We start from the raw sequence: 14,532 nt of genomic DNA on the forward strand, positions 1-14,532 counted from the left end.
CCGAGTCAGCAAGATCGGGGAAGTCCAGACTTTTGGTTTTAGGCACAGATAGACAGAAAGGGGGGAAAGAGGGACAGACCAAAGAGGCATTAGTGTACGTACTTTCCAAAGACTGGGTCCAGTGTACAGGGGATGTAGTTTTCATGGTCGTTGACTGACTTCTTCCCCAGCGTGATCTTCACATACGGGTCACACTGAGAACAACAAGCTTTCTGTTAACTCATGTCATCTTCTATTTTCTTGGTATCACTTATACCCTCCTTGGTACAAATCTTTTCCTTGACCTTAATGAGTATCCTAACCATGAGTACCTAATTCTGGTTACATTTTCTAGCCATCCTCTTCTACATTTCTCTCCCTTTCTCCCCTTATACCTTCCCATTGGGGTCTTTGGGCTGGAGTCCATGAGCCTGGATGATGTAGACTCGGACCAAGCACTCCTCGATGCCATTGGGAGGCAGCTTTCTGAACTGCCTTGGGGGAACAGGGGCACCGGGGTCATCTGGCAGGGGGTAGATCTTAAACATGCCCTGGTTCATAAGGGAGAGGGGTGGAGGGATTGTGAATTAAAGAAGTAGATGTGAAGTGGTGTAAAGGAAGCTTTTAAATTAATAAGTACCGACAAAGATGAATGAATCGAGATAAGCTCTAGGCACAATTTAGCATGTGATATGTGATACGTAACTTCACATCAGGCTGCAACAACTTGCAATGTGGCGACTAGAAGAAAATGGCAAATAGTGAGACTCGACCGAACAACTTTTAAACTTTGCATTTACCTTGAACTCTCCCACCACTGAGGGATCTTCTCCTTCATCTTGAGTCTTTCCTCTGTACAGTTTGAATGTTTGGCAGAAATCAGAAAGTCCTTTAAAATCCTCGATCTTCTCCAGCTCCCGGTCATACACCTGAGGAGGAAGAGCAGAGCGGGATAGGAGTTTATTTAGCCCTAAAACAGGTCTATTTTAATAGCTGACTCACACATTACAAAGTAATAGATACGTTTGGGGCAAAAAAAAAAAAAAAAGAGAAAGAGGAAAAGCAGAATAAGGAGGTAGGAGAAAAAAAAGAAAAAAAAAGACATTTAAGAGAGTGTAAAAGAGGGGCAGAGATGGATGAAAGTCCACAGCGCAACAAGATGTGGAGATGACAGAATGAAAGACATATTTTAAATTACAGAAGACTCAGAAAGGAATAAAAGGAAGAGACGCTTGGGGTATGGAAGGAGGACACATCATATGCTTACTATTTAGAGTAGTGAACATGAAAACATCAGAGCCAATGAAAATTGGTGAGCAGACAAAGAGAAAGAAGAAGAGGGGCTGTGAATGTAAACGCAGAGAATGAGAAAGAAAATGCTTTTTGGATCTGTCGCAATCAACATGTTTAAAATTTCAAATAATGAATTCAGAGTATGTAAAAGTAATCCCTGTGAGCCAAAAGCTCAGCCTTCAGACTGAGGTTTTCCAAGTCTTGGATCTGCATGATGTCATAGAGAGGGGATATCCCCAAGGCCTCAATTATACTCTGTTGCAGACAAGGACACAGGCAGCTGGAGGCACCACGGCTGAGTAATCATTCCTGTTATACTTCACTGAAGTCCACTGCCTCGGATGCATGCAGATGCATGCAACGCAAAGTGTCCACAGAGGAGACCACCTGATGTTCAAGCCTTTTATGAGGGACAGCCAATCACAATAAAGTTGGTCAAAATAGGGAGAAGCCAAACATGGATGAATTGAGGTCCAGTAAAAGATACACAAGGCTTATTTTAAGCTGTGAATCATGCAAAGCTAAAGAGCTCATCAATATATAAGAATAACAGTGGTGTTTACATCTAATTCATGTTCAGTTTTTAAGACATTATCAAGTTTATCAAGTTTTTTTTCAAATTAGATACACATGTGTGAGAATTCAATGGGTCCAAAGCATGACTAGATTAATTTGTTTTCATTAGTGATGATTTTCTACTTCACTAACTCAGTCAAATTCATTGACTTTCTTCAGCGAGTGGCTGTTGGATGTTAATGGGATTTGCTGGTGAAATGCTTGCTAAAGTCTCCACTTACGCAGTCCAACAAACCAGCCAGTGACCCTGTGATAACAACCTGTTGCTGGGGGAACATGTGCACTCCCAAATCTCATTATTGGAAGATTGTTGTTAAACAAAAGGCTGTTGTTTCTTTCTTGCACATATTTTTTTCAAGTTATGCAGAAACTAAGACAGTGGTCTTGCAAGCACTTTTTCAAAATGAATTGAAAGAGGGAGGAGAAAGGTTGTGAAAGCAATGAGATGCTTTCCATTTACTTTGTTATTAAACTGGGAAGGGGAGGAAAGAGGATTGTTAGGAAATGAGGAGAAACAAGGGGGTTGTGTTGGATGAAATGAAGGGTGTACGGTTAATGCTGTGAAAGGAGAGAGGTGAAAGAGTTGGAAAAGCAGGAATGGGGGCAGGAACTGTGGAAACATACCGACGACGGGGGTGATGTAAATGAATGAAAGGTCTGGAAACAGCGATTCATTTCAGTACTTCAACACCAAACCCAAAAGGGCAAGGCAGAGCGTGGAGAAAAAGGCTCTGGCAAAGCATATACAGTTAATAATGTATAGGATACACACAGGTAATAAACAGATACCTTGCTGATTAAACCACGATATGATTAAATCATATCACTTATAGAAAATGTACTTAGAAATTACGTTTTTGATATAAAGTTTAGCTAAATTAACCTTACATGAAAAAAAAAGACAGAAAATAGCAAACCTTTCTCGATCAAAACGTTAAAGGTCACCTTCTCAAATTCACCAGTTAACAGTTTGCATTTTATTTTTCTTTCTTTTAAAAAAGCTCAAAATAACACTTTGAACTTGTACTGACATCTACCATGAAGCAGAGACTCAAAAAAGCCATTGGTTCTGACTAAGAAATAGCTGGCTTGTTCTCAACAGAGCAAGACAAGTTTGGAAATGCACCCAATACCAATGGAGATGGAAGGCGGTGGGAAAGGAGACGCCAAGAGACAGGCGAAGTCATAACAAGGGTGGTAACAGCGGTGTCTTTGTGACAGAAGCAAAACTAACCAGTTCTGCTGTCTGTTGCAGGGCAGAAGCAAAGATGTGAAATGAGTGGTCAGAGTGTGGAAGCAGTGGAGTAAGCCCAAGGTTTGAGAGAACATCACTGTGTGGATTGAAAAGGACAGTACAAAGAAGGTAAAATGGAAAAATTAGGAGATGAGGTAAAGGCTGATGTAAGACAGCAAGAAAGTAAAAAAAAAAAAAAAAAAAAAAAATGCAGCGCACCCACTAGAAACCACAGTGGCAATCACAGCTCTTGTTCCTGAATGTCACCAGTCAAAGCTGTTTTATGACTTGGTTTACCAAATTGTTTAAATCATGAATGTTTTTTTTTTTTTAAATTGCTATAAATCACTTTAGTGCTAGCTAACTTTTAGAGTGTTACAAGCTATGCACTAGCATTAGCATTATACTCTTTCTTCTAGCCTGTATTAACTTTAAGGTCATTGTACACAATGAGATAAACCATGTATCATGTGCCCTGCATAAAAATCAGATGTGACAAACATGAACTTAGTGAAATACCACATAAAAAACTTCAACTGACTCTTGCTCATGTTTGGATGCTTGATTAGGACTTGGTGTCACATTTAAATGCAATGATAACCCTTTAGGCTACGTCCACACTAGCCTGGATAGATTTGAAAACAGCGTTTTCATCCGAAAACGCTTCGCGTCCACACTAGCGTTTTCAGTCGTTTTCACAGAGTTGTGTGTCCACATTGAAATGGACGAAAACGCTTACGTTCCAGTACTGTGCATGCTTGAAATGCAAGAAGATTCGACCTACCTCATTTCTGTCTGCCGCTTATTTACTCTTTGAAACGTCGCGGCAAAATGTCGAGGAAAGGCACCGAGTTTTTTTAAATGGACTAACAATGATGTGGAGTTGTTGCTGCGAGTAACACAAAAGTATAAAGTAGAAAAACAAAACAACTGCTGTATAATGCCCTCCGCTATCTTAGTTTAATTGGTCACATGACTGCATCATATGACTAACATGCATCATCGTTTTACAAAGTCTGCGTTTTCACTGTCCACACTGCGACGCGAAAGCACCATTTTCAAATGTATCCGTTTTCGAGAGCGTTTTGTAAACGCTGCGTTTTCCATGAGCGAAAATGCCGTCTCAGTGTGGACGAGAGGCCAAGACGGAGAGAAAACGATGCGTTTTTAAACAAAAACGCATTAGTGTGCACGTAGCCTTAGTGTCATTTGTTTGCATGTTTCAAACCAGAGCATTAACACGGTCTTGACTGTGCCATACCTCCTGCCTTTTTAAGTTTAAGTTCAAAGATGTCTGCGTTGCTGAAACTGGAGCTAATAAATCTTACTAAACGGTAGGAAACACAAAATACATGTAACTCCACACAGATTATTACAGCTGTAAAAAAGTATATGGAGAAATATTAGCTTTGATATTAGCATTGCTAGCAAAGCATAGCATTATCTTTGTGCTAATCATTGCGTGTTGACAGAGCATATTGCTATCATGTCTGTCTAACACAGCCTTTGTCTTCATCATGTTTAAACCATGTATTTAGCCCGATAATGTAAAGTAAGTTTTATGTGAACTTTTTGGTGCTTTCAAACTTATTTTATTCAAACACTGTTGCAGCTGAAGCATCATAGTGGCAAAACCCAAGGCTTTGTCTGACAGCAAACCCATGCATTTAGCTGTACTTCAAACTTATCATCAAAATGAAGCTGATTTAAATGATTTTGAATGTCACATGGTAATTGGTGACAGACAGGCTGGTCTGAGTATTTCAGAAACTGCCGATACTAGGATGACCAAATGGAGAGTGGTCAGGAAAAAGAGAAAATATGCAGTGAGCGGCACTTCTAGGGGTAAAAATGCCTCACTGATACCAGAGGTCAGAGGAGAACAGCTGGACTGCTTTGAGCTGTAACACAATAACCAGGGTGTTTTCTATTTTCCAAATGAAGATTTGCAAAATAGTATCTCTTAATTCACAAGAAGATTGGCTACAGTAGCAGAAGACCATACCGAGTGTCACTTATGTCAGCCAAGAACAGGAAACGCAAGCTACAATTCACACAAGCTTCTATTGTCAAAACTGGACACTAGAAGATTGGAAGGACATTGTCTGGTCTGAGGAGTCTCGTACAATATGATGATAAAAACATATGTTTAAAAAAAAAAAAAAAAAAAAAGGTCTTTCTTAATTTTGACTTTTTTTATAGTGATAGCAGGGAACTGGCCACACTGAAGTTCAATTCAATTCCGTGTTATTTATATAGTACCAAATCACAACAACAGTTGGCTCAAGACGCTTCATATTGTAAGGTAAAGACCCTACAATAATACATGCAGTGAACATTTTCATTCATTCTGATGAAGAAAATCTTTGTGGTATTTACTTATTCTCTAGTGGATTGCATTATTCTTCCAGACAATTAATTTTATTCTCCCATTTATGCCAGTTTATTTATTTTTTTAGCAAAGTCTCTATTTTCACTTGTTCTCAAATATTTAGCCCTTTTCGAATGTCATTTTCTTGTCCACCTTCATATGAGTGGCACACCAGTGTGCTAAATTGGTGATGTAACCGAAAAAGTTTTTGCAGCAGCGGGAGGAGATGGAAACAGAACCAGAAAGGTGACAAAATGAGGGGAGCACAAAGCCAAGGCTGAGAAGAAAAGTAAGCAAATTTTCCTCAGGTCAGAGCAAGGGCTGGAAACTGTGTCTGCTGACAGTTGCTACCCAAAGACAGTGAAAGGTCAGAGGAAATCAGAAAAAGAGGTTGAAAAAGGTTGGAAACAGCAGCTAATTTCTCTGTGACAGTAGCAGATCTGAGTTAAGGACTTGTCAAAGACATAAAGGAAACAGAGTGGGAGAAAAGTGGAGAGGGGTGGGGGGGAGTAAATCAAAAGGAGGTGTTGGCACTGAGTTGGTCGGTGAAAGGGTGAAAGTGAGGCAACGTGACGATGGAATCAGTGGCTCACTGGTCATTTCACTAGTTTCCATCCAACTGTCAACTGAATTTTGAGCAAAGTTTTGAAATGTCGCAAAAACTCAGAGGTGACTTAGATGTGTTTCCATCGGCCAGGGTGAAACCATTTAATAGGCTCCTGACTGAAAAAAATACAACCACTAGAAAAATGGAAAGAGTCTTTCAAGGGTCAATGACTATTGGGCAAGATGTAATTGTTCTCTACTGTGCCATTTAGTTTGAGCTCTACTTTAATGGTTTCATATAAAGAAAGAGGCAAAGAAATATTATTTGACATTACAGCACATATAGCATGGCTTTTATGGAAAATCTCTGGATGTTAAAACCTATTTTTAAACGTTTTTTTCATTAGATTCATGACAAACTGTGTTGCTATGTGATTTAATAATATTAATAAATACACTTAAAGCCTATCAATTACTAATATTTTACTTTTAAGCCCTTGATTTTGACTTTGTACAACATGTATGTCAGGGTACATGCAGACAACCTGTTGTTATTGCTGTGATGATGTGAAAGGGCTTTCAAGGCAGAGGTTAGAGCTCTAATTAAAGAGTAATAAAAAAGGCAACATTCTGACATGATTAGTCATTTGTTTGGGAATCAGACAAGAGACTGACGTGTGCTTTGAATCCCGGTGGAAGGAAAGGTCGCCGTTTGGGCCAAGAGAAACGGGATAAGGGTTGAACAGAGCGTGGGCGATCAAGGGTTGCTCCTGGGATGGCGGCAGACTCTTAAAGGACCAGACTATAGACAAACATTGACGACGGCTCATTTCGGAGTCGCCAACATCAGAGCACAGCCTTTTCCCTGAATCTCTCCCACTGTGGTGCTCCCAAAGCAAATTCAACATGGATGAGTCATGGATGAAGAAGTTAGGGAAACGGACAGAATGTCACGATGCCGAGACTTGTGATGATGGAGCATGAGAAGAGAGGGGGAGGAGGGGAATGACAGACTGACAGAGTGAACTGGCATTAGGGCAGATAAATGATTTAAATGGTGAGGTTTAGAGCAATGAACGGGTTTTAAGAAAAAGGAACAAAGGCTAAAGGCGTCTCCATCTTTTTCATGTTTTCTTATTACTTTCTCAGTTTTTTATTCTTTCTGCTACTGTTACCTTTACCCTATTATACTCTCAGAAATAAGGGTATGGTAAAAGTCAATTTCTGTCCATACAAGTCCAAGGTGCATGAATTACACATCAATTAATTGTTGGGACTCCAAGCATAGCTGGACTGGCCATCGGGCATACCGGGCATTTGCCCGGTGGGCCGCTGGCGATTTTTTGTTTTTATGGGCCAATGGATTTTTTATTTATTTATTTATTTTTTATTTTTTTAGGAAGGGTATATATAATGAAAGGTGTTGGATTGGCCAATTGGTCATGATCGACTCTGGGCTGGGCCAATTACAGCCGAGGAGGCCGGATGCACCCTCCCCCTTGTTTAGCAATCACGTGATTTTCGCGCATTGCATGCTGGGAACTCGTGGCAAAACAATCCAAGTACCGCATCAAACGCAAGCATTTGCAGCACCGCAAAACGTTCATTCTCCGGTTCCAATACCTTCTTGTTTTTTTCTTTGCCGCACAAAAAAGGAATGTACAAAACAAAAGGAGAACCATGCCGGTCCGTACAAAGACAGACTCGACGAAAAGTCAAAGAAAAATACGAGGAAAAAATCAAAGGAGTGAAAGGGTCAGACCCTTACGAGCACACAGAGGGACAAAAGACGTTAGCGTGCTGCCCAACTTTCACCACGCTCAGATTTATAATCATACGGTTCTTGGAGTGAGTGCATACACTCATGAAGTTTAGTAACTTCAGGTCACTGCAACAAGCCCAGGTACAGTTTACCGACGGATGGGTACAGGACCTTGAAATGCACCGTGTAGAACGAAAGACCATCGTACGAACAAAGGTAAGTTTACCAGTCTCACAAATCGTCGTCATAAATACACATTCGTTAACCGTTTATTAATATAACCTTTGAGCTCAACGGTAATTAATTAGCAGTGGAAATAATTTCTGGTGGCATTACAGAAATGTAGCAGTGACAATAATACTGTATGCTGTAATCGTACTGGACAATTAGTGATACAAAACAACTGTTTTACCCTGTGAATAAAAGTATATGTTTTTGTCAATGTACCATGGTAATAACAGAAGCGAAACACAATATTGTGTCAGGACAATTCACTATTTATGCACAATAAATAAAGGAGCATAGCGCGACAATTTCTGTTCAGCGCCAGACTTGCTTGTAACCTATATCACCAATTATGTTAAGAAAAATGACGTATTAACTACAACAGCAGACTGACCTTTGTGGGAATGCTTGGAGCAGACTGACATGTGTGCTGGAGGGTTCTGAGACATTATATTTGGTATATCCAGACCATCCGTCGGCTCTTACTTCGGAAACATGGCTTAAAAAATTTCTCTTCAACGACGTAATCCGATAAAAAAAAAACAAAAAAAAAAACGATCTCTTTACCCGTCGGCTTCCCGTGGCTGTCATGCGACCGGCTATTGCAGTTAATAATACAACAGCTTCTTGACATTTTTTGGGTTTCTTTTTATCGCTGTGTAACTGAGTTCAATTGAAAGCCTGCGTGCGCTAGTACCGCTTGCCACAACTTCCCAGAATCCTTTGCGGTTTTACCCCTGAATGATGTCACATTTTCAATCTTTATCCTGGTGGGCCGGTCTCTAGTCAAAATGCCCGGGCCGATTTTTTGTCCCAGTCCAGCCTTGACTCCAAGCTAACTAACTATGAGCACATTTCCGAAAGCCAGTGTCCCCAGATAGAAATGGTGTAGTCTTTCACTTTTACATCTCAAGATGCAATATTTTATTGCTGTTTATTTTGGGTAAATTAAAAGCATATACGCATACACTGAAAAAAGGACACGGGCCATCTCTTGGATTTATGTAAGCATCTTAGGTGTATTTAACGGAATTGGAATTTAACGGAATGTTTTATTGTTTCTAAAAATATCTAATAAGGCAATCTAATACATTTGTTGCTTTGTAAGATGAAAGGTCCACTTTGTACATTTACATTAAGTTTCGCAGTTTATGTCTGCAAGACACAAACTGCAAAGTAAATACCAAGGGTCTAAAGTATAATGGTGGTTCATTAAGGGGTACTTTCCCAGTCCCAAAAAAACTGTTCCCCTAGAAATAAAACAAAAGAAAAAAAGTGTCTGTTTATTTAGTGACAGTGTACATGCACATTGATGGAGATGTTAAATAAGCATTTTGGAAGATAGTGTCAGATTACCACTGAATAAAACTGTCTCCCCCCCCCCCCCCCCCCCCCCACAATGCACGTCAGGGTTATTTTTATGACAAAAGCGTCAACAGAAGAAATACAAAACCCCAAAACAATGTACAACCCTTTTCCAATTATTATGTGACTTACAATACTAATGAAAAAGAATAAAAATACAATAAATACTATGTAAATTAAATAGGTAAACTCTTGTAATTGAACATGATCTTTATTTTTGGTCTGAAACTACACAAATCATAAAAATAATAGCTGCAAACCTTTCAGCTCAAAGCTGACAATTACCTTTTAGCGTCTATCAATCTTTTATTTATGAAGGCCAGGAAACCACACCATATACAATAAGTAAACTTTGTGGAATGTGAGTTAACATATGCCTTAACAGGGAAAAATGGGGAATGTGTGCATAAATTTCATATTATTATAGAAATACAAAGATATCACAAGAACTTACATATTTCCTCAAATAGTAATAGTATGTAGTGCAGTTTTACAAGATGCACATGTCGCATAAAATTATTTACTCATGAAAGCAGCCCCAAAGAGCGCAAAGACAATTAAACAATGAAACAATTACATTTTTTAATTTGTCATGTTCCTTGGGTTCTTTTTTCCTTTGACTGTTTTTGGCTATTTTGTATTCGACTTTTGATTATCTCCTGTTATTTACTTATTTATTGTTTTACGTTTTAACTTTGAAGGATAGTTTTCTTTGATAGTTTGCATTAAAGGCTTGCCTATTGCTTAATATTCAGTCTGCAATGTCCTGCATTTGGATCATCTCTCTTACTGTATTCCATAGTCCTTCATAGATGATAAATGGCCTGCACTTCACATTAACCCGTTACATTAACCTACCACCTGAGCCACAGCTGCCCAAAAGCTACAGGAGTGTTGTTGCACTGATGCATTGACAAAGCAGAGGTTAGAAAAAAGTTTAAACTCTGTGACAGCAGGTGTATACAAAAATTATTCAGGTAAGTGCACTTATAATTGTACTAATTTAGCAGTATCCATAACATGATTTGCTTAGTGCTCTGGTGTGATGAGGCAAAGACACTGAACATGCTGGCACACTGAGTCATAAGTGAAACCATAACCTTGTGCAAAGGTTTTATCAGATTTGGCAGAGTTCTGCTGACCAATGGCTCAACGAATTCATTTACATACATCTGCTTCAAAATAACTTCAGATATGCCTTGTAGGAATAAAGAAGACACTTCTCTCACCATCAGCCTCCCCATTTAAACTAAATTTAGTACTAAACCAATGCTATCTTACAAGCTGTTACATTATTGGTGTTGGTTCATGCTTCAGACAGCTGGAACTTTGAAGTTTTACATTTTGTCAAATGTGAGTCAGAATAATCGAATGTTATTTCAGATTTATTAACTGATTAAGCAGCCGTCCACAACTGTCCCATTTTCTCTTGGGAAAACGAATTGTCCACCCCTGGATGCTAAGAGGTTAATAAAGGGTTAGGTGGTTAATTTTCTCATGGATCAAATGGAAAAAGTAGGGCTGCTGCAAAGGGCTGGACCAGTAAAAGATGGATACAATTAATGCTTTGAATTAACTTACCACTTGAGCCACAGCTGCCTAAAGAATATAGCCAATTGCATGTTCGAATATATGAATTCCCACATCATACTAGACAAACTTAATAAGAATCTTGTATCTAGTTGTAACATATGTATTATTTGCAAGCTTCATTTGAAAGATATATACATTTAGTTAAGGAAAAAACAAAAAAAAACAACATTTGTTTCCTACAAGCACTTAACACACATCCTTACCTTGAGAGTGTCAAAGCCTTCCTCCAGATAAGTCGCACACTTGTTTTTCTCTCCAGTTGATGCGTAGAACTTACTCCACCAGTCCATAATCTCTTCTCCCTGTTGGTCACACAATCAGATGTCAGAGTTTGGAAGGTTGAATAGGAGGTGCTGAATATAAATAAGGCTGTGTTGTTTGGTAAAACCCAAATGATACTTTTGAATCATTCAGGTTTGCTCTGCATGCAGTCTTATGGCTTGCGTAATATTATTTAAAAAAATATTTGTGTTGGTTAGACTTCATGTTTGCGTTACTTTCTTGCTGCTTCATTTACCTGACGAGTCAAACTAAAAATAAATAAATAAATACTTGAAAGGTCATTTCCAATTCCACCAAATTGTCTGTGGCTACTGAAAGTGATTTTTGTGTCGTTTATGGGCTGTGTTTGTTTGATATCTGAACTTCTTCTGAAGAACCTTTGACCTTTCAAACCTGTTCAAAGTCCTGCAGTGAGTGCTATTTGACTTTGTAGAGCACTGCAGCGCTTTTCATGATTTTTCCAATGATCGCATGGCAACATCGAGTTAGCCAAGTTATGTCAACACAAGTAAAAATTGTCTCTGGTGACTCCATGGCATTAAGGTCATGATATATGGGCGTTCTGAGGCAATGGAAACGGGCAACACTGGGATGGGAACTGGCACAAGGTGGACGAAAATCAACATGGACATAAGAAGAACCGAGTTATGCCAAAAGAGTCCAAAAATGTATATTTATTCATGAAGAAATTAATTATTCTGCTACCTTGCTCCAAGCTGTTTTTCACCACGTCTCTCTATAACCTAGTAATATTCTTCAGGAACAAAAAATACTTGGTGCTTTCATTGTCTTTTTTGGGTGTTTTATGCTGATCAGACGAGGCCAGATGTAGTGAAAATGTGAAAATGTTAACTACCTTCCCGAAAACACAAACTCACTGAGGCTGGACTGAAGTTATCTACCGAGAGATTGGCTGGTGTAGTTCATGTGATTAAGGGAGTATGAAAGAGGTCAGACTAAGTGGAATCCAAGTTTGTAATTTGTGCGCAACCCTAAATTTAACATACCCCTGCTTAAATTTAATACCATTTAAAGTTCTGACAAAAAAACCCATAATCTAAAAAAGGTTTTTTAGTGTTAGAAGCAAAATGTCTCTTAATTTGTTTTCTCCAAACGCATTACTTCTCAGTCTCTGGAAAACATTGATTGCTTTGATTTTATTGTTTCCTAAGTATTTCTTTCTTTTTTGGAGCCAATCTCCACCTGAAACTGGGACTGTTGTGTAGGGCTGCACCAATAACACAGAGGTCAAATGAATATTAAGCAAAACTGAGTTCAGTTTATTGGTGTGGTCCTCCACAACAGTCCTTGGCTCTTACGAGGTGAGAAACTGGGATGGTTGTGAAGAACCGCAACAGTAAGCTTATAAAGAAATAAAATTAATACGGAGTAATATTGAGCTCATCCTATTGATGCGGCCGCCACAATAGTCCCACTTTATAAAGATAGAAAGTTAATACTAAGCAGAATGGAGTTGTTGAACTAAATTAAGCTGATCTCACCTTTGTTTAATATAAATTTTTAAGCTTATTGGTGTGGCCCTCCACAACAGTCCCAGTTTCTCATGTAGCCTGCTGGGAAAATTAATTTTCCACCCTGAGTTAACAGATGGGGCAAATGCATGCAAGTGCAAAAGTTACCAGAATGAGATGCATTTACACATATTGCACTGCCAACATAATTTCACACCAGATGGGTGTCAGATACTGGAGCTCCATCATGATGCACAAGGGTTTTGGGTGCAGTTGGGCATATAGTTTCCCTTTTAAAAGGTCCACATTAAATGTTTTTTAAGTGCAATAAATCACTGGTGTAATAAATCACAGTGTTGCATTTCGTGCTTTGTTTCACCTAATTTTAATTTCTGCTGTTAGTTTGGCTTACAAAAGCTACTTGGTTGGGTTTGGGAAAAGATTGTGTTTTGGTTTGACAAAATTAACCCTGCAGCTAAAAAAAAAAAAAAAAAAAAAAAAAAAAAAGCCTACCAATTTAAATGTGACACCAAAGGCCCTTACAATCATCAATAACCCGTTGCATCATGGCACAGATACCAAAAAAACAGCAGCATCTGATGCTGGGGGATTATAATGCACTGGTAGTGCATAATGTGTGAAAGATTTCAGTGGTTTTGGCAAAACCACACCATCTCACACGCTTGGAATGGCATTTTTTATAAGTCGGTGCGCTCCAAAACTTACCCACTGTAACATCTAGTGTCAGCGTTAACAACAAAAGACAGGTCAGAGAGAAATTTAATTTCACCGTAGACTGCACGATCACTCAGTGCAGACGCACAAATGCTGACAGAATTGTAACCACGCATTAAAGTAGAGGGATTAAACACATTTTAAGGAGCTTTTCAACACATTTCTTAATACTTATTCTCATAGCACATTAGGGGTTTCAATCCAAAATGAAACATACACCATATAAAAAAGAAAAAAGTAGAAGAATAAATAAATCCCGCTATTACAAAATGACTGCTGGCATTAAATCAAAGGCTGTTAAAGCCTTACTATTACAGCTATGAGTCATCCTGCGCTCACAATGTCGTTCTGTTTTGGAGGGTAAAATATATATCTTTGTTTTTGAAATCTTGACTGATGGCCTTTTGAGGTTTGGATTCATTTTGATTTATACGATGTGATTTTTGGGGAAATATGTGACATCTCGGAAAGAAACCCTGTTTCATGTGTTTTATCAAGACTTCCATTTTCTCAAGCGTGAAGCTGCCTCATCCATCAAATTTACTAAAAGTCTGCTCACATTGGCAACGCCGACCGCAGAGCTACTTAAAAGCTCATTTTTGATTATTTTCTCACAGAAGCGAAAAGTCTGTCCATCTCACTGTGTGTGTGTGCGTGTGTGTGTGTGTGTGTGATGGCAAGCTGCTGGCTGCTCACAACAAGGAAACAGCGACCACAAAAATTGAGAATACAGTGGGGACAGATCAACCTACAGTGTGTATCTTCACACACATACAAAAACACACATTTCATCCCCGCCCTGCAACCTTCAACCCTCTGAGGAACACTCCAGAAACACAGTTGTGACGCATGCGCCACTTTTTCCTGTGTGTGTGCGCGTGTGTGTGTGTGTGTGTGTGTGTGTGTGTGTGTGTGTGTAAGTAAAGGCATAAATGTTGAACAAAAGTGCTCTTATGGCACTGGGTTTGTGTGGAATCCCCTTTCTCCTACTTCCCACAAACTCTGAGACAGAAACACACACATGCACACAGGAGAAGTAGGGGGACTATGGAATTCCTAATTTTTCCAAAGTGGCAGCATGGCATGGAAAAGGTCAGCA

General features: G+C 39.1%; 1 protein-coding gene across 7 annotated transcripts in view; it reads right to left on the minus strand.

The window, feature by feature from the left end:
- The window catches only part of dysf (dysferlin, limb girdle muscular dystrophy 2B (autosomal recessive)), a 104,936-nt gene that overhangs the window by 24,976 nt on the left and 65,428 nt on the right, over positions 1–14,532 (minus strand). For all 7 annotated transcript variants that reach the window (XM_085395038.1, XM_085395048.1, XM_085395058.1 and 4 more), the window contains 4 exons: positions 11,148–11,246; positions 780–908; positions 375–530; positions 103–194 (listed from right to left, as the gene is read on the minus strand). In XM_085395038.1, coding sequence (XP_085251164.1) covers positions 103–194; positions 375–530; positions 780–908; positions 11,148–11,246 — 476 coding nt within the window. The remainder of the gene's footprint in view (positions 1–102; positions 195–374; positions 531–779; positions 909–11,147; positions 11,247–14,532) is intronic.

The sequence above is a fragment of the Rhamphochromis longiceps genome, linkage group LG3, assembly GCF_057381845.1.
Source record: "Rhamphochromis longiceps isolate RC_006_pf linkage group LG3, R_longiceps_female_GT1.1, whole genome shotgun sequence".
In the NCBI taxonomy this organism is placed as follows: domain Eukaryota; kingdom Metazoa; phylum Chordata; class Actinopteri; order Cichliformes; family Cichlidae; genus Rhamphochromis; species Rhamphochromis longiceps.